At 40.2% G+C, this 18,197-nt stretch overlaps 2 protein-coding genes across 2 annotated transcripts in view; both read right to left on the bottom strand.

Annotated features, from left to right (window-relative positions):
- LOC140924917 (uncharacterized) overlaps positions 1-5,101 on the bottom strand; it is a 47,693-nt gene extending 42,592 nt beyond the window's left edge. Inside the window, exons 1-2 of the mRNA XM_073374904.1 lie at positions 5,084-5,101; positions 3,085-4,312 (exon numbers count right to left, since the gene is read on the bottom strand). Coding sequence (XP_073231005.1) covers positions 3,085-4,312; positions 5,084-5,101 — 1,246 coding nt within the window. The remainder of the gene's footprint in view (positions 1-3,084; positions 4,313-5,083) is intronic.
- The window catches only part of LOC140924628 (uncharacterized), a 302,908-nt gene that overhangs the window by 273,121 nt on the left and 11,590 nt on the right, over positions 1-18,197 (bottom strand). The gene's annotated exons all lie outside the window — the stretch shown is intronic.

Raw genomic sequence — 18,197 nt, 5'->3', positions numbered from 1 at the left:
CTTGTAAATACGCGCGATTTTGACCAAAGCAAACATATAGAAATTATAGTTTTAGCTATTTGTTGACGTTTGTCAGCGTTTAAGAGTCCTCCTCACGAAAAAAGCATTTTCTTAAAAATTCGTAGTTTTTTTTTCTTCAAATTTTTTCAGGGCCCACAATTGATTAACTAACCACCCGGATTCTGAATTTCATGGTCACTGAAAAACTGTGACATTATCTTCTATAAGCCCAAACTTGAGTAAACATTGAAGATTTATAGCGTTTTGGCTGAGTTTGTGCTTTGGGAGTTGTCTATTGTTTCTAGTCTGTCATGATACAGCATTCTTGTTCAGCACGCGTGCAATGACCACGCTTGGCTGACTTCCGAATGCTCACCGAGATATGATAATTTTGGTACGGTGAGACAGGCGATCGCGGGTTACATATGTAGATGTTTAACTCACGATTTTTAATCAATTCTCGTATTTCTTGTGCCTTTGCATTAGCCTGCGAAAACATCCATTTCGCGCGAAACGTCCCCAGCGACGAAGAGCGAGGAGAAACGGATGTTTTCGCAGGCTGCCTTTGCATAAAAAATAAAGAAATGCTACACAATCTCTTCTCCATGAACTTCCTCTCTCGCCCGAATAGCATTCAACACCCTGGCCATTTTCTTTTTAGAGTTTTTAATTCTCGGCATGACGAATACACTCAGCTGGCTGGAGACGTTACGTGACGGGAATCCCTTCTATTTTCTCGTACTAAATTATGGGTCTTTGCGATTTTGGTGAAACTTTGTTCAACGCAACGAACTAATGCGCACTATATGTAGCCCAGAGATTTTCACGAAAAAATGCCGGCAACAGCAGATTTTCGACTCAGACCTTAAAGGGGCGTGGCATTATAACCACGTGACATTTACTCCGATCGCCAAAAATTTTGTTATATTGTAGATTGGTCTATATGTTATCCAAAATTTTTACTTCATCAAAAGTAGGCGAATCTTCCTGGAGTTGAATTCCTAGGATTCCTATCCAAGTTCAGAAAAAGAAATTTAAAAAATAGGCATTTTCACCTGGTAGTCCTGCAAAAACGGCAAAGAAATGTACAAAACAGTGTGATGCACGTGCAAAGTTGTTGTTTTGCCTTCTAATAGCCCTGTCCAGGTTAATGCGCTTTCGTTTGAAAACGCCATATAATTCGATGCGTTTAGGCCTTTCATCCACACTAATACGCTGAACGTTTTCATCGAAAATGCATCGATTTAAAAACGTTCAAGGAAGTGGATCAAAACGAAAACGCATACATATGCTATTAGAATGGACAGTCTTAAACGCATCAAAATGACAACGTCGACCGAAAATATCAAAGGCACCTGTGTTTGTAGCATGCGCATAGAGTTCAACTTACCTCACAAAGTGCAATTCTATCGTTTTCGAACGTTTTAATGTGGACAGTCGAAAACGCATCAAAACGGTAGTGTGGACGCGAATCGATCAATGCTTTTTTGATGATAACGGAAACGCACTAGTGCGGACAAGGCCTAAACCTATTGTTTCTTTTACGTTCACGTTGCCATCGCGTCTTCGTATCGTAAAGTTCCTAATATGGCGGACATGACGTCATGTCAAAACGCGCAGTAGGCTTAGGAAGCAACAAATAAACATACATCTCTGCAGGTACAACACGTTTTTTTGTTAATTTCCTTGCCATCTCAACACAACTACGATGTGAAATGATCAAATTTTAAGTTAACTTGAGAACGGGAACTTCAAGGCGATGAATGTCACTGTCTCTTCGTGAAATCGGCCGCGGTACCCTCCCTTCAGCTCCAACATTATTTTCCTTCTTTTATGTAACCGGGCGACTTGGAATAATCGTGAAAACGTTTGAGAGAATGCGAAGTTTATTTTTCAGCACGCTATTATTGGCATCAGCGTTGTCGAATGGTAAGGTCTCTTATCGTCAGCATCGTTTCGATCGGGCTAGTTATGGTACAATGTTTCCAGGTGATTGAGACGATCCACCATGTGTTTCAAAGATAGCAATGGCCTGGACCGAGTTGTTTGTAAGGCGATTAGCACATACCAGGGTTGGTTACCATGACAACTCATATGCTCTATTTACAGTTAAACTAGGACATGTTTCTGTCAACTATGATAATATTTTCTTTATTTACCCTCGGCAGTATTTATAGCACTTACGCTAGTGGTGCCGAGCAAATGACTGATAATAATTCAAATCAAACATAACAGGGTTAAGAATCCAAACTAGCCGGAGGCAAACGGTTGGTTATTTACAAGCATGGCCGAGGATTTGAACTTGGGACTACCGAGAACAAATCCAGCTAGCGGTCAGGGCGGGACTTGAACTCGGGGCCTCCGAATTGTAAGTCAAGCGCTCTAACCACTGGGCCTCGTTGCCTTCTGTAACTCAACCTTCAACAATTGTCCGACACAATTTAGCCCAAAAACTTGGGGCGATTAAGATGATCCGGATGAGAAAAATTGCGATGAAGTTTAAATGAATGGAATTCATTTTGTTACTCAGGTTTTCCCGCCTGGTTGTTGTATGAGTTTGCGTGACTTCATAGGATTACCGTTAAACATGTTTCAAACAACTCAACCTTGAACAGAACTGAAGTATTTTTGTTTTCAGGCTACTTCCTATTTAGTAATCGTCCGGAACGACTTGCCCAAAAAATTGGCAGCGATTAATAATTAAGATAATCCGGACGATTCTTTGGGGATCACGTATTAGGCAACCGCCACGACGACAAAAGTAAAAAATTTAATTAGCAAAACAGCAACTCTCTGCACGATTCTGTACATTTCTTTGCTGTTTACTAATCAAAGAACACAGAAGAGAAAATTTTCCTTCCTGTTTTTGCAAAATTCAAGCCCAGAAACATTTGCATGCATTTAACAAATTGTGCGAGTTGGAAAAATGGTGATGAAGTTTGAATGAATGCAAATTCATTGTATTACTCAGGTTTTCACTACTGGTTGTTGTAGCTGCGTAACTCGTACAAGTACAGTTCCTAGGCCTAGCGTCGGCATTCTAAAACATGAAGACCAACTTAAATAACATTGTGAATACGTTACCTTCAGAAATGTTAAGCATTCGTTCCACAAGTCGATTACAGTCATCTCGCCAGTTGTGCTTCATAGCGTATTTTTCACGTAGGGTTTTGCACTCGTCAAGTCGCATCTCTCTGTCCTTTTCACGGACAATTCTGATTGCACTGGCCCAATCTTTAGGATTTTCCGACATCACCACACAGCTTGAACCAAACGAAACTCTCTTCAAAGCCTCGCCAAGACCAGAGTTCCCACTGACCAGCACTGGCAGACTAGCTGATAAAGCCTCAAGGGCAGCTAATCCAAAGCCCTCAGTTCGTGATGGCATTATAACAAGATCCACTTCACAAAACAACTGGGCAAGCTGCTCTCTGCTTTCGTTAAAACGACGCACCCTCAGTTGACTGCGATCAATGCCTTGCTTAAGTAACAAGTCTGCTACTTTCTCTTCTTCTCCGCTAGTTGCCCCAACAAACACAAGTTTGTAGGTTGTGTCTTTCAACTCAGCAATGGCTTGGGCAGCGATATCATATCCCTTCAGCTGAAAATCTTCACTGTCGCCACGTCCAAACACCAAAATACTGAATGAACTCCTTTCTTGAGAGGCTTGCTTTACATCAGCAAACTCAGAGAAAATGCCTGGAGTAAGATTGAGAACATCTTGATCTTTTCCGCAGGGACGAAGATAACCTGAGAAAGCTTCAGCCAGCTTGGGTCCAACAGCTACAACTTGATCAGCCAATTTACAGAGTTCAACCTCAACATGGTGCTTTTTCTCAGCTTTGGATATGCGTTCCTCGTATCCTTTGTACATTCCAAGTTCTTCAGGAGCTGTATGAACGACCTGAATCCACTTACAATGATGATGGTGTTTTATAATCTGCACTTGCCGACCAAGAACGGCCCCATGTCCTATCACACAATCCACAACATGGTCTTTTGGTAGACAAGATAGCCAGAGTTCTGGTTCTAAACCTGGCCTTCTTTCTGCTTCAATGAGATGAACATTGTGACTTGCGGCGACTCGTTTATCTTCTTCACTACACTGAGGGAGATAAACACTGACCTCCAAGCTGGGGTGTCTAGCCAACTGAATGGCCAGCTCTCGGTTGATAGTTGACAAGCCTCCTTTTGTTGACCTCCATTCACTGCTTAACAGAGTTACTCTCAACTTCCGAACGGAAGTGGATCCTGAATTTCTTTTATGGTCTTCCTGTGATGTAGAGGCTGTGCTCGGAAAGGACCGCAAATCCTAAAAGAAGAGTAGCATAAATTCACCAATAGGTTTTATTAGAGACGCGTTACTTAATTCATAGAAACTGTATTTAAGTTAGAAACCCAAGGACTGTCTATCAGTTAAATTTGTCTAAATTTGTCTAAGGTGAGGCTCTTTACTAAGCTAAGAGTTCCTCGACAACACATTTATGCACCTGGTTGGGCTCAGTACTACACTGAGAGGTGTGGACCATATCAATTACCCATATTTAATATCTTGAGTTTGAGGGGAAGGGGGGGGGGGGGGCGGTTGGACAGCAAGCTTTGTGTTTCATTAACTAAACATGCCAATGAAAGGTATTTATCACTAGCAAAAAGGCCTGCACAGCAAGAGCTTATCTTGGGTGGAGAAGCATGAAGCACAAAAGAGTGAATATAACAACACTACCCCCAGAATGGGATGCTAACCCACCACAGCATTGCCTCCAGCTGTACAGCTGTATGTTGCCATTAAACACAAAATAAATGATGTGGGTGAAGACTGTACATACAGTGTAATGTAAGAAATATTTTCTTGTCTAAGAAAATCAGGTGATGGAACAGATAGCCTGGGCTAAAATCAGAACTTCACTGATCCAGAATCTGACATAATCGGATCACCACTCCTTCACCAAGATCTGGAACCACATCTATAGCCTCTCATTAACCTTTTAAAAGCCTTTCAATGAGTTCTAAGAGTGAAGATATCAAGAACAATTAACCATCATTAGACCAACACTTTAACTAACAGATAATGAATTTTTCTTACCTCCATCTGCCTGGACATTACAGGAATCCTAAAAATCCGTTAACCCTGACATGAACACTACAAAAGAAAGTACATGTAAAGATACTTTACTTTTATGAAGTTTAATTTTGTTGATTGGTTCAGCTTTACTCCTTACAGCTGTATGTGCATCTTGAAGGAAACCACAAAATTAAAAACCCAAAAATAAAAAGCCACTGTGAAGATAATATATAGGCATAAAGGGACTGGTCAAACAGTAGAGGGTGGGTGGGCCGGAGCATTTGGAGATGTGGTCGTTGATAAAAAACACATGGTCCACCCCCTCCCTTCGGAACAAAAAGGACTGACCCACCCCTAAAGCAAAGTTGGAGATAACATGACCCACCCCCTAGTATTAAAACATGGAGTTTTGGTTTCCTCTTAATAATCCAATAAAACCTTGTTCTGTGCATGACAAAATCATAAATCTCTACCCTCTTGCCTCACTTCATAACATTGGAAATAAAGTGTTGACTGGCCCAACAGGACTCACAAGCTCGTGATAATGTGAAACGTGAGCTTAGAGTTTTTCTTCTTTTTTCTCTTGCACATAGGTCACTAGCACCCTTTTACACAGTGTATGGGGCATTCTAAACTTTGACTAAGTAAATCTTATTTTTGCTGCACTAAGTTTGACATTTAGAGGTCAGCAAACTGGTCTCAGTTTCAAGCACATTAAGTATTATTATTTCCTGTGGTTTATGCTTCTGTACGTGTTTCTAATAGGATTTGAGGCCAGATGCAGTTGTAAAGTACTCATATTCTTTGTCCTCTCTAAAAGCCTAGAGCTTTTTATCATGGCTAAGTAAAGACTTTAGTTTCTTTGGTTTTCTTCGAAATGCCAAGATCTGAATAGCTACATGCATGCAGTTTCTTTGTCTGTGAATGTGATTACTTCCTGCTACATTTAGGCCCTGGGCCCAGCTGCTAAATGTTGTTTGCAGGATGTTGAATTCTCATGGATAATGTGATCTTCAGATTTGAGTTGTAGCTTGAGCTAAAGAAACAGTCGACTCCCGATAACTCGAACCTTCAAGGGAAATCGAAAAAGGTTCGAGTTATTGGGAGGTCGAAGAAAATAGCCGAGAGTAAGTTAAAAAAACAGTTTTTACTGCACAGTGAACATTTTAATTACATTAATTGTAGAAATGTCAAGTGAAAATTAAAAGATACTTCTAGATTATAAATCAGAACATAACGTAACAAAACATAGCCTAAACAGAGCATGCGTTTTACTGTTTTGAGAAGAAAAGCTGCTACACGTTAGCCTGTGACAATCAACATCAGTCTCCACTAGTAAACTATACTCCTACAACACATCAATAGGAACTCCAAAATTCAATGTTTCGGACGCCAGTAGACGGCTTTTTTCCCAACTTTTTAAGGGCTCAAAGCATGGTTCGAGTTATTGAGGGTAAAATTATATAGAAAATGACCTGAGAGGAAACGATTATTGGTTCGAGTTAGCGGGAGTTCAAGTTATCGAGGGTTTGAGTTACCAAGGGTAAAATGACAGTGAATGTATGACGGAAATCCAGGGGAAATCGATTATGGTTCGAGTTAGCGCGAGGTTCGAGTTAGCGAGGGTTTGAGTTATCGGGAGTTGTCTGTACTCCAAGAACGGAAAGTTATGCTGGGCATCAGTCAAGATCATTATCTAAGCACTGATACAGTCCATTTAGTTTCTCTTGAGATAAATGAGTCTTTGGACTGGACCGCGATACATGTAATACTGCCATGTAAAAGTTTCTGATATTTTGAATACATTCGTTAGGATTACCTTAAAATTCTGCTTATTATTGATACCTGATACTTGTTTTTTTCCTTTCTAGAATATATGTAACAACATAAGGTACCGGTAACCACACTAAGGTACCAGAAATTTAAATGAAAAAAAAACAACAACAACAATTGTACGTATTTTTATTAAAATTTTAAAAGGACGCAACAGGTCGGAGAGTATTTTAGCAAAAATTCCAGCTGGTTGTGTTTTATATAACAAGTGTGGTCAACTGTCCCGTTAGTATCAAGACTTAAATGTGTGCCACCAATCAATGTTATAGAATAGGATGACCCACCCCCTTAGGGTAGCTGAAAATTGCATGACCCACCCCTTGCATAGGCTAAAAACCTCATGATCAAACCCCTCTCTTCTCTGGCCCACGCCCACCCACCCCCCACCCCCCCCCCCCCCCTCCACGGCATATACTTTTTGACCAGTCCTAAAGAAGAGGGTTCACAAAAGGTTTGGTGGGGTTTGGGATTTGGCTATTTTTTGGGGTGATACTCGGAATGCAAGCTAAAAAAAGGAGTGGGATTTCCCTTTTTTATTGGGTAGGGATGTGGAAATCGTAAGGGAAAAGAAGCGGGATACAGGAAATATTAAGATTTAACATGACCGCAATTTTATTTAATTAACCATCACTGGCTGAAAAAAATGACTCTTTTGTGTCGACCACCTTTATAGTAGTCACCAAGGAAATGAAGCCTGTCAAATTTTCCATTATCACCTTTGCATGTTTTCGGTATTATTTCTGTATTTGGAAAAGAATGTGTGTGCTAACGGTCAGGGGAGAGGTCTGGAGTGCAGTCGGAAAATGAAGAGTTAGACTTAGGAGAGAAAAAAATATGCAGTTTTATACAGTCTTTGCACTGAAATCAGTTTACGCCGTTATTTTGCACCTTTTACAACTGATTGTGAGGGGAAAAAAGACTGCATGTTTTGCAAACTACAGCAGGTTGCATGCACCTATTTTTGTGCAGATTTCAAAAAGGAAGAAAATAAAGAGATTTTAAATAGGAATGGGTACAAGTAGCACTGCAAAAGAGGAAGAAATCAAGGAACAAGTCCAGAAAGGGTGGGAAACCAAACTTTCTGCTTTCTGCTCTGCACTTGTTGTGCCGTTTGATTCCCTAGCAGGTTTATGTTTCCATAAAAGACAACATTTTCTCAGTCTGTGCAACCGGTGTGTCAGTTTCATACACATTTTCTATGACCTGCAGTTAATGTAGACAGTTGGCATCATCGCCTAATGGAATCTAGCAGTAAAGCAATCAAAACATCCATCTACCCAACTCAACTAACTGTTTTCCAAAAAGTCAGGACTCAGATCTAGGTAAACCTTCTTGTTGGTACTGATGTGCAGACAAAACAAAGCAAATCATAAAATAAAATTATGGTCATTAATGGTTAAGTCAAGAACCTTAAACATCAAAGCTGCCTTAATTGCAAGAAGATTAGTCTTATAAACGTTTATTTCATTAATGAGATCAAGATTGGGATTTGGATGTAAAAAGGGTGGGATAGCGGGATTAAGAAGAAAAAAATATTACAGGCGGGAAGGCGGGATTTGAGAACCCTACTAACAGTAGACCCTCAAAAAAGTGATAAATGGCACTTTAATGAGTATTCATCCCACAGCTATGCTGACATAAGGAGGGGAGTCCTGGACTCCACTGTCTGAAGGATACTAAGGTGTACCCCCAGGGAGTTGGGCAGTCCCCAAACTGGTTTGCCTAAACTGGTTTGTGCCGCCAAACGGGGCAGGGTTTTGAGGGTCTCAAATATTTTCAGGTTATACACTTTCATTAGTTAGCATCTTAAACAGGGCATCTTTTAAATCTTGAGCCTTAAATCAGGTGTGAACATTTGGCGATCCATTTCAGTACCATTATTTTTTTAATTAAAAGTGTAATCCCATGATATCAGTTTTAGAAACTGGATCAGGGTAATGAAATACAGTTTCTCCTCTTAAACAAGGTAGCAAAATGAACATTTTTTTTTTTTTGCATTAAATAGGATGAAGGTTGAAGGCCTTGACAGTACACCAAACATCCCTTCAGTGTACCCCTGCTACCCCAGGGAATTTTATTGTAAGACTGAACATTTTTTTTTGTAGCAATCAAATTCTGATTGTAACAAATTAATAAAGCAAAATGACTTACCAAAGCTTGGTACATGGCTCCTTGACCTCTGAAATCCATGCATCATAAGATTTAAACTGTCATTGGTACGTACCAAAAACCTGTATAATGAAATCAAAGGCAATGTATCAAGACAAAGAACAGTCCTCCCAGTTACATTTAATAAAACCACCACTGTTGCACTGCCTGGTTGATGGTATACTAGTCAACGAGCCATGAGGGCTGACTCCCCCATCTTGGATAAATAGGTACGCAGAAGTCTGGAACAAGTCCATAATGTACCTGAGGGAGTTGGAGGTGGGCTCAAAAGAAAGGGACAGGGAAGGAGAAGGAAAATCGTTAGCTTACGAGCGTGGTTCTGTGCGTGGTGAGAGATTTTGCGTCATAATTAACTGCATTGTATCCACATGCACAGGAAACGTACTCCGGATGATTTGTTTCACACTATCAAATTCAAAGCTGCATGTATATGTTCATGTAGCAATACAACTTTAAAATATCAAATTATTAGCTGCGATTGCACTAGCAAAAAGAAATCACCACTTTAGTGATCACCCTGGCCGGGAGAAATGGGATAGAAAGAAATTGTAATGTCAATAAAAGTTTTTAACACAATTCAATAAGATGGGAAGTAAAAAAATTGTGGATCACCGCTTTATCTTCTGCTTAAAATTGTTGCTGATTATGAAGAAGCATTTATTTGATGTAGAAGTCGAACAAATAAAGAAATATCTTTTTTAAAAAACAGGGCTATTTCAATTTACAAACTTTCTAGAACAGAGTATAAAACATTGGCCCATTTCTAGAACAGGGTATCAATTTTTGGGGAAATTTTTTTTAGAACGGGGTGCCAATTTGGAGTCCCGGGCAGCACATACCCACCCAAAAGATACCCAAGTGCCCCCCCCTCCCTGGGGTTCAGCTCTCCAAATATTCTCTATATAGCAGATGTCACCCTTTGAGTTGTCTTCTTGCTGTTTTTTCTATATTTTTAGCCATTAGTTCCCTTATTTCTTCCTGGTGAAACAAGTGAAATGTCTGCCATTTTTGTTGTCACTACCAAAACAACTCAAACTCATCCTAAGGTCTTCTTGGTTAAAGGTTCAATAGTCTGCAACTTTGCTGCATTTTTGACGTCATTGGTTCAATATGGCATGCAATAGCTAGTTATGGTGAATTATGCGTGGGGTTTTAGCCAATCAGAAACGGAGAAATATTTTTGCCTCGTCGTGAGAGACCTCTGCTAGCAGGGAAAATAATCATATTCATTTTATTTGCCAAGTGCCAATTTTTAATGCATGGTCAAGTTTCCCGTTTCTTAAGTTTACTAAGTGTTTAATTCTCCCACATAAAAATAAGAAGTTTCATGTCAGTTTCATATCCAAAACAATAGGCCACTTGCACTAAGAGGTCATGTGACTAATGCTTCCTCTAAACAATGAGTTGGAATCTTGCTGATGCCAAAAAACGACAGAGCACATAAACATTATCTTACACTCGAAATTTGAGAGGAAATGCATTTGAGGGAGATGTTTTATGGCACTTTGATTTTTCAACAAGGTAGTATGATTTGTATTGGCCGCCATGTTGGAGGGCATACTGTTGCTCTCCAACATGGCGGCCAAAACTACTTTTTGCTTATATCTTGTTAAACGTTTGATAGTTACGCTAAGATGTGCTGTAAATGTTACCACATCATCTTTTCAACATTTTCCTCAAAGTTGAAGTGCAAAATTTGTGTTCAGAAAGAGGTAATTCATAATTTTAAAAATCACATTTTGGTCACGTGACCATCTACGAACTTAGTCATTTTAAGAAAATGGTGCTGGTTTCAAAAACCAAATGACTATTACTTTGTTTAAGATATGAACCACTAATCGTTTTTCGAAGGCAAAATCATATAACTTTCATTTTCATAAAAACGATGTCACATGAACTCTTATTTCCTGATTTGGGAAATCAGAAATTAACAACCTGAGCCTGACGTCTGTCATTTGCCGTAATCGAGATTCTTAATCTGTCTCAGGTAATGTGTGGCCATTTCGCAGGGACAAATCAAAATGGACAAACAAACAAGTGCCCGCAAAAACCTTTGGTGGTCGTAATAACGTTTGGCTTGTTGTACTGTATCGCAATTTGCATGCAAGACGAATTTCTCTTGAGTCACGCGATCTCTCAGCGTTTACTCGACTGCAGAAAGATCATCGCTTGCAGATGCCTTAATGCCTGTCAGCAAACTGAGAAGGTGATTTTTCTTCTTCTAAAAAAGACTAAAGACTAAAGAGAAGCCTTAGAAAATAATCTTAATTCATGGCAACAAAGTTAGATAAAAATTCGACAAGCATACCTAAACTTCAGGAGTCCTGCAACGAAAATGCAGCCACGTGGAAGCTATTTTGCACTTCGATCTCGTCAAAACTACATAACTAAACGCCTGGTGAAAAGATTTAATCAGCCCATGATTGCCAGACTGATAAACGCAACTAGAAGACAGAAAATTCCTCACGAAATTGAACAGAATCTTGAGAAGGAAAGAACTTCCGCCCCGGTTCACCAATCCAGGAATGTTTTCATTGGTCTAACACTGTCACATGATGTGGCACATGAAAAATCGACAAAAATAATAAAAGTGCAGGAGTGGACAGGGGACCTTGACGCGAGGAAAACGGAACATTTCTTTGCATTTCAATAAAGAAGACACGACAAAAAACGTAAAATACGACAGTAACATGCAGTGGGAAAGAAACAAGAAACCACACACACGACAAAACAAAAGAAAACGGAACGGAGCTTCAGGCAGGAGGTAGGCTCCTCCCAACCTCGTCCCCAGGGCTTTTCCCTTAAAAAATGGGTGGGGCGGGAAAAGGCCCTGGCATCGGCTGGTCACGTGTCCCCTCGTACACCCTAAAATCCTGGGTGTAATAAATTAGCGCTATGTGAAAAGCTAAAATTATGCGTAACCTCACAGCGCGCGATCTTGGGCGGCCTTTTATATCTCTTGACGATTAACGAAAAGTTTTACAAGGTTTCCTTTTTGTCACAGATACTGGCTATGGTATTTTTTTTGCTTTCCTCCGATTTCTATGAAGGGGACAGCGAGCGGTTATAGTGCGATATAAATGACAAACAAGCTATCGTCCATGCATAAAGTTTGTACTGGAAACGTTCGTTTTCGCGACTCTTTCGATGTTTTATTTTATTTCTTGCGAAGTGGACCGCCGTACACAACCTAGTTCCATTCACCTTAACTCTCAGCCATATCATCATAGCAATACGCGTTGGTTTAGACTTATCTTGTATGACCTGTATTTTTAAAAAATTCATTGACCTCTGAGAGACTTCACCGAAACTGGAAACTGCGCGTGAAAGGTATCTGGCACCCAGGGTATCAAACGACTGGTAACAAAGAAAGACTTGGGTCCATTTAAAATTGACATGGTTGTAGTTGATTCCAATTGACCGGTCAATCTTCCCTTTAATATAAGGAAAATCCTTTGTACTTATCCTCGGAAGAGAAACGATATAAGAGATCTTCAAATGTTTCAGATCGGCGACCTGTCATCGTTCCTGGCTGGAGGGCTGACTTGCATCCGGCGCGGAGATTTGTTTGTTTCATGGTCGGGTTGTAGAGAAGACCAGACTCCATAAAGCATTTTGATGAACAATTCTATTTCAATTAAGTTCAATTTGTTTAAATTCACTGCAGATCCTAGAGGCAAAGGCCCTGGGGACGAGGTTGTACTGAATCCCTTGTAATTTCGCAGTTCCCTCAGGTTGACCGAACAGATGTAGTTTTTATAGCGCAGCTTAAAATGCTTTTTTTTAGAGATCTAAACAATGTATTTAGGAGGAAACCATTGGTGGGTGACCCGGAGGAGCCCAACCTCGTCTCCAGGGTTTTTCCCTTAAAAAATGGGTGGGCCGCCCCACCCATTTTTTAAGGGAAAAGCCCTGGGGACGAGGTTGGATTCAGTAGTATTTTGCCGAAGATTTTAGATGTAATTTAAAATGATACGAAAGTGAGATTTTTTCTGATTCCTTAATCTCTCCATCACATTTTTGAATCCGAAAATTTAAGTTTCCTTTTTTTCTATGAACAAGACGCCTAAAGTCGTTTCCGTGGGATGCGTTGGTCTATGGAAGCATAATGGCGTTCTATCTAGGTTAATGGAACGAAACAAAACAAAAAATCCGCTTGCTTTATCCAGGGTCGAACCCAGGGTTACAAAGTTCGATAAAGTTCCAATGTTTTAAACCAAGATGAAAGTTTAATATTCCAAGATGCTCTTGATACGGTTAAAAATTAATTGCAGTGTGTTTCCAAGGTCTCAAAGTTAACATAGTAACAATGAATATACCTGATTCCAAGGTATAATAAGTTTACTCATATCCTGATCCGTGTCCCATCCAGAAGTCCAATCCATGCCGAAGGTGAGTCGTCGATCGACGAGGACAATATTTCCGCGATTTCAACGCCAATCGTCAAGGGTGCGAGTTGAAATTTACGCGATTTAACCTCCCATCGTCAAGGTGTTTTAGATAAGAAAAGAAAAAACTGAACTCTAGCTGTGCTCGGCAAAAACTGGCGAACTCCAAATAGAAAACTCTATCGGAAATCATGGCCCGCAACCAGACGCTACTAAAACCTTATGAAAAAAAGCTAGACCTAAACAAAAAAGAATCATGAAGGAAAGAAATAATTTGGCTTAGGTCGCCTTTCGTGACTTGCCAGTATCCCGAAGGATTTCGCTGGTTAACAAGCCATCCTAAACCACAAGTGGCAAAACTCAAGCGCGAAAATTTGGCAAGAAACGTTCTTCATGTTCTTATTTCAACGTTCTTCAGAGGAAGCAAATCGATTAAAAATCGATACAGATTTTGTACAATCTGATTGGTCGGCTTGGAAGAAGAGATAATCGATAAAGATTTTAGGCAATCCTATTGGCTGGCTTTGCAATTTTGGGTACAACCGAACCGGATTTTTACCGTGGGAGTGCCATCCCACGGAAAAATAGCCTAACCTGGTAAGTGAATATGAAAAATTAAACTTCAGAAAATTGCAGGGAATTTATTTGATAAGTTTCGAAAATTTTGTGTGCATGGAACGGTCATCTAGAAATGTTTAGCCGTCCTGAAGTAGTGGAAAATTATAGGCAATATTTGCCTATCCGAACAGATATTTGTCTCTCAATCAACAGTTATTCAAATTTATCACCCCCTTATCCAGCCCCATTGCAGTCCCTTGTCGGATGGATTAAGCAACCAATTGAGCGACAAATTGCAAAAATGACAAAAACCGTGCAGCCAGGGTGATTGCTAAAGCTAATTATGAGACAAGCTCTAGCGTTCTCCTAGGTATGCTGAAATGGGATACACTCTCACCAGGAAGACAAAAACAGAAGGCAGTTATGATGTTTAAATAAGTCCCTACATAAACTAGCCCCAGTGTACTTGCAGGCCTTATTCAATGTACGAAGTTCATATTTGTATTGTATTTGTTTTTTGTTTGCCACACATAACACGATTACAATTACAAAAAGATACAAAAAAAGTAGGAAGAAATGGCAAGGATGCCTAAAGGAAACTATAAAGTTTAAGTTATATAGGCCTCCTCAATTATAATTTTCAAAGATGCCATAAAAATTACGGCGACGGATAGAAAATATTTTTAGATGGAAAATTAAAATAACAATCAATATTAAAGCAAGTTTAAAAATGTTGAATGTTAAACAGCTTTTTTCCAAGATTTTTGTTAGAGTATACTAATAATTATTACAAATAAATGCCTTAAGTGCTCTTTTAAGGAAAAAGGGGAGGAAGAGTTGATGATGTTGGTGTTTAAGGTGCTTGATAAAATACCGAAAATTGATAGGAGATATGAATAAGCCTAGTTTTATTAATTATATATCATGAAATTTTAAGATATCAAGTTTTTGAAAGATTGAATCAGTAAGTGCATCGAAAGGAGTTTTAGCTATAGTTCTGATCACTCTTTTCTGTAAAATCTCAAGACAAATAAGGTTAGTTCCATAAGAAGAGGCCCAAACTAAGTTGCAGTACAAAAAGTATGGATAGACTGGATCTCCGAAACTCGAGTGGCAAGCTAACTCTGCCCAAGCCACGCACCGATTATCTAAAGCGTAGCTTTGGCGATAGCGGGGCGCGATTATGGAATTCTTTACCAGAATATGTTAAAAACATCAAGCGATGCAATCATCAGTTTCCCACTCGCCTATCTTGTAAAACAGTAAGGGCCTGTTACGTTTGCATGGAGGTGGGAGACCCAGATAGGTGAGGTAGCCCACTTAGGTGGGGTAAAAACATAACTCTCCTTTACATGCACTCTTACAACCCCGCCATCCCGGGTTGCACTTTCTCAAGATTATTGAATGGTCGCTAAGCACGTAAATAAAAACAATGCTGGAAAACCACGTATTTTGGCGATTAATGCACTTGTACACTCCCTTGTTGCTCTTGCTGCAAACTTCAGTGCAATGGCTTTCTATTGTTAACTTTAATAATGATGCAAAGCCACCGCCAAAATGATTTTTCGCGAATTTGATGTATCACGAAACCTATCCCGGCTTGGTGGGTTACCCAACCTTGAAACGTTTACATGGCAAAATTTTACCCCGGCTGAGAGGGTTACCCGGTCTGGCAGACCGGACTACCCACCTTGGCGGGTCACCCCACCTGTCATGTAAACGTGATCAAATTAAACTGAGAGATTATATGGACAGGCGGGTTACCCCACTTAAGCGGGTTACCTCACCTACCTGGGGTTCCTTACCTCCATGTAAACAGGCCCTAACAGGAGCCCTAAGTGAAGTGCACATTAGGGCCATTTATACGAGGAAAAATAAGACGCGTCTTAAATAAGACGCAAAGTGTACCATTTATACGAGCATGTCTTATCTCAGACGAGAATAGCACGTATACAGCTATTTCGAAAAAGGTTGTCGGAAAAAGTGCACGCGACAATCCCGAAAGGTATTGTGGGTGGTTTTGAGATCGCTGTTCTTCATAGAAATTTTGAAAGAATGGCACGAGAGGCCATGGACTATGTTTCCGAGTGCTAAAGCGAAGCAGCAAAAGTAAGTTCGAGAGCTACAGTGTCAGAAACAGTGTATTGACTCCCATATTACCTTTCGGGATTGTCGCGTGCACTTTTTTCTCCGACAACCTTTCTCGAAATAGCTGTAAATGGTTCGCGACTTATTTCTGTTCTTGACTCGTTTTCGTGTGAATGTTGCCCGTAGCAACGGCAATCCAACGTGACGCGCCAAAAAGGAACGCATGCGTACTATTCGTTCGCGTCTTATGTAAGACGCGAAGGTCATTTATACGACGTTTTTCTCGTCTTAGCTAAGACGCGTCTTATCTAAGAACGGGTATTAAGGGCTGTCCTAAAATAAGACGCGTCTTAGCTAAGCCGCGTCTTATTTTAGACGAAATGTGCCCGGTTTATACGGAAAGTTCGCGTCTTATTTAAGACGCGTCCTATGTAAGACGCGTCTTATTTTTCCTCGTATAAATGGCCCTATTGTGATATTTTTAATTATTTATTTGTAACTTTGTATAATATATAGATTTAGCCAGGGCTAAAAGCGAAGCTCTCGATAATATTTTATAGTTCGTTCAAACAAATCGTGTAATGCTAAGCGGCGAAGGCAACGCCGGAGAACGGTGAAAAAGAACAATGGGTCTAATTAGCAAAAAAAACAACTTTGCACGTGCAGCACACTTTTTTTGTACATTTCTTTATCGTTGTTTTGCACGACTACAACGTGGAACGTCCAGAAACTTCCTAGTTACACTTATAATGGAGGAAATTTCGTTCGTGTTCTCGTTCCCTTATTTCACTGCCACTCATTTTCACCTTGCATTTGATTGGTCAGTGATTGGTGACCGCTAGCATTTCTCAATTTGTCACCTCCGTTACAAATTTTTCATGTTCTTCTTCCAAAAAAAAAATTTCCCCTCTTTTTTTATCTCTCGCGCTAGATCTCTGTCGCCCTTTTTCTCGTTGAGCTTCGCTGGCCTGCCACCTACTGTCTCTTTTTCTCTGCTTTTCTCTTGCTCTATATTCCAAATTTGTGGACATGACAATTAATCTAAGCTGCTTAATACTTGAGACAACACGGATACAGAAACAATTTCCGCTTTCCGTTTTCGTTTTCATTGACTCTTTAGTTGCCTCTACTTTACAACACGCCGAGATAAAAAACAACGACAAAGGTTATGCATTTGTTCCTTGGGAGGGGGCGGGGGGAGGGAAGGGGGAGGTGTATTTTGGAGATGTGCAAATGGTGAATGCTGTTATCGAAAAGCAGCGAGGTTTCGTTTACTCTTCTCGATCTCACTGATAATTCATAAAGAAAATACAAAAGAAATTGATATATTTACATCTTACTTTATAATAGACGGCATTGGTAGTCTTGATGGTAGACTGTAACTAGCTCGCAGTCGAGGCTAGTACGAGAAAATAAGATTCACGTGCATCGATTGTAAACTAGTTCTAGTCTATCGCCGCGATTGAAAATGAGCAGTTGTAGTATGCAAGGCCAACGCCTTAGCATCGCTGACTGATAGACGCGAGCTTCTGGGCTGATGCAAAGATTTTTTTTCAGCATAACTTCTGTAGCCAACGTTCCATAGGGAGCTTAAGTAACAACGACGGCGACGGCTACGAACACGTCACTAAAGATGTTATTTCGTCAAATGTTAGGGAATTTTTCTGGAGTTGAATTCTAAAGGACTGTATCGAAGTTCAGACCAAGAAAAAGGAAGTCGTTGTCTTATGTTCATGTCCTCCACAAAACGTGAAATTCTTCATTTTCACGTCGTAGTCGTGCAACGATGGCAAAGAAATGTTCAGAAAGCGTGCTGTACGAGCAAAGTTTTTGTTTTGCCAATCGAACCTATTGCTGCGTCCCCGTTATCGTTGCTTAGGCTCTTCATAATTTAGGGCCCGTTTACATGGAGGTGGGGCACCCCAGGTACGTGAGATAACCCGCTTAGGTAGGGTAAAAAAATAACCCTCCTTTACATGCAATCTTACAACCCCGCTATCCTGGGGTGCAATGTCTTGCCATTTTTGGATTATTGCTAATTTTATTGGGATACCCGGGGGGAGCCTCTGCGGAGGAGAGAGAGAGATTATTGAATGGCT

The sequence above is a fragment of the Porites lutea genome, chromosome 14 (assembly GCF_958299795.1).
Source record: "Porites lutea chromosome 14, jaPorLute2.1, whole genome shotgun sequence".
In the NCBI taxonomy this organism is placed as follows: Eukaryota; Metazoa; Cnidaria; class Anthozoa; order Scleractinia; family Poritidae; genus Porites; species Porites lutea.
The sequence above is the reverse complement of the archived record's forward strand: the minus strand, read 5'-3'. Positions and strand labels throughout refer to the sequence as shown.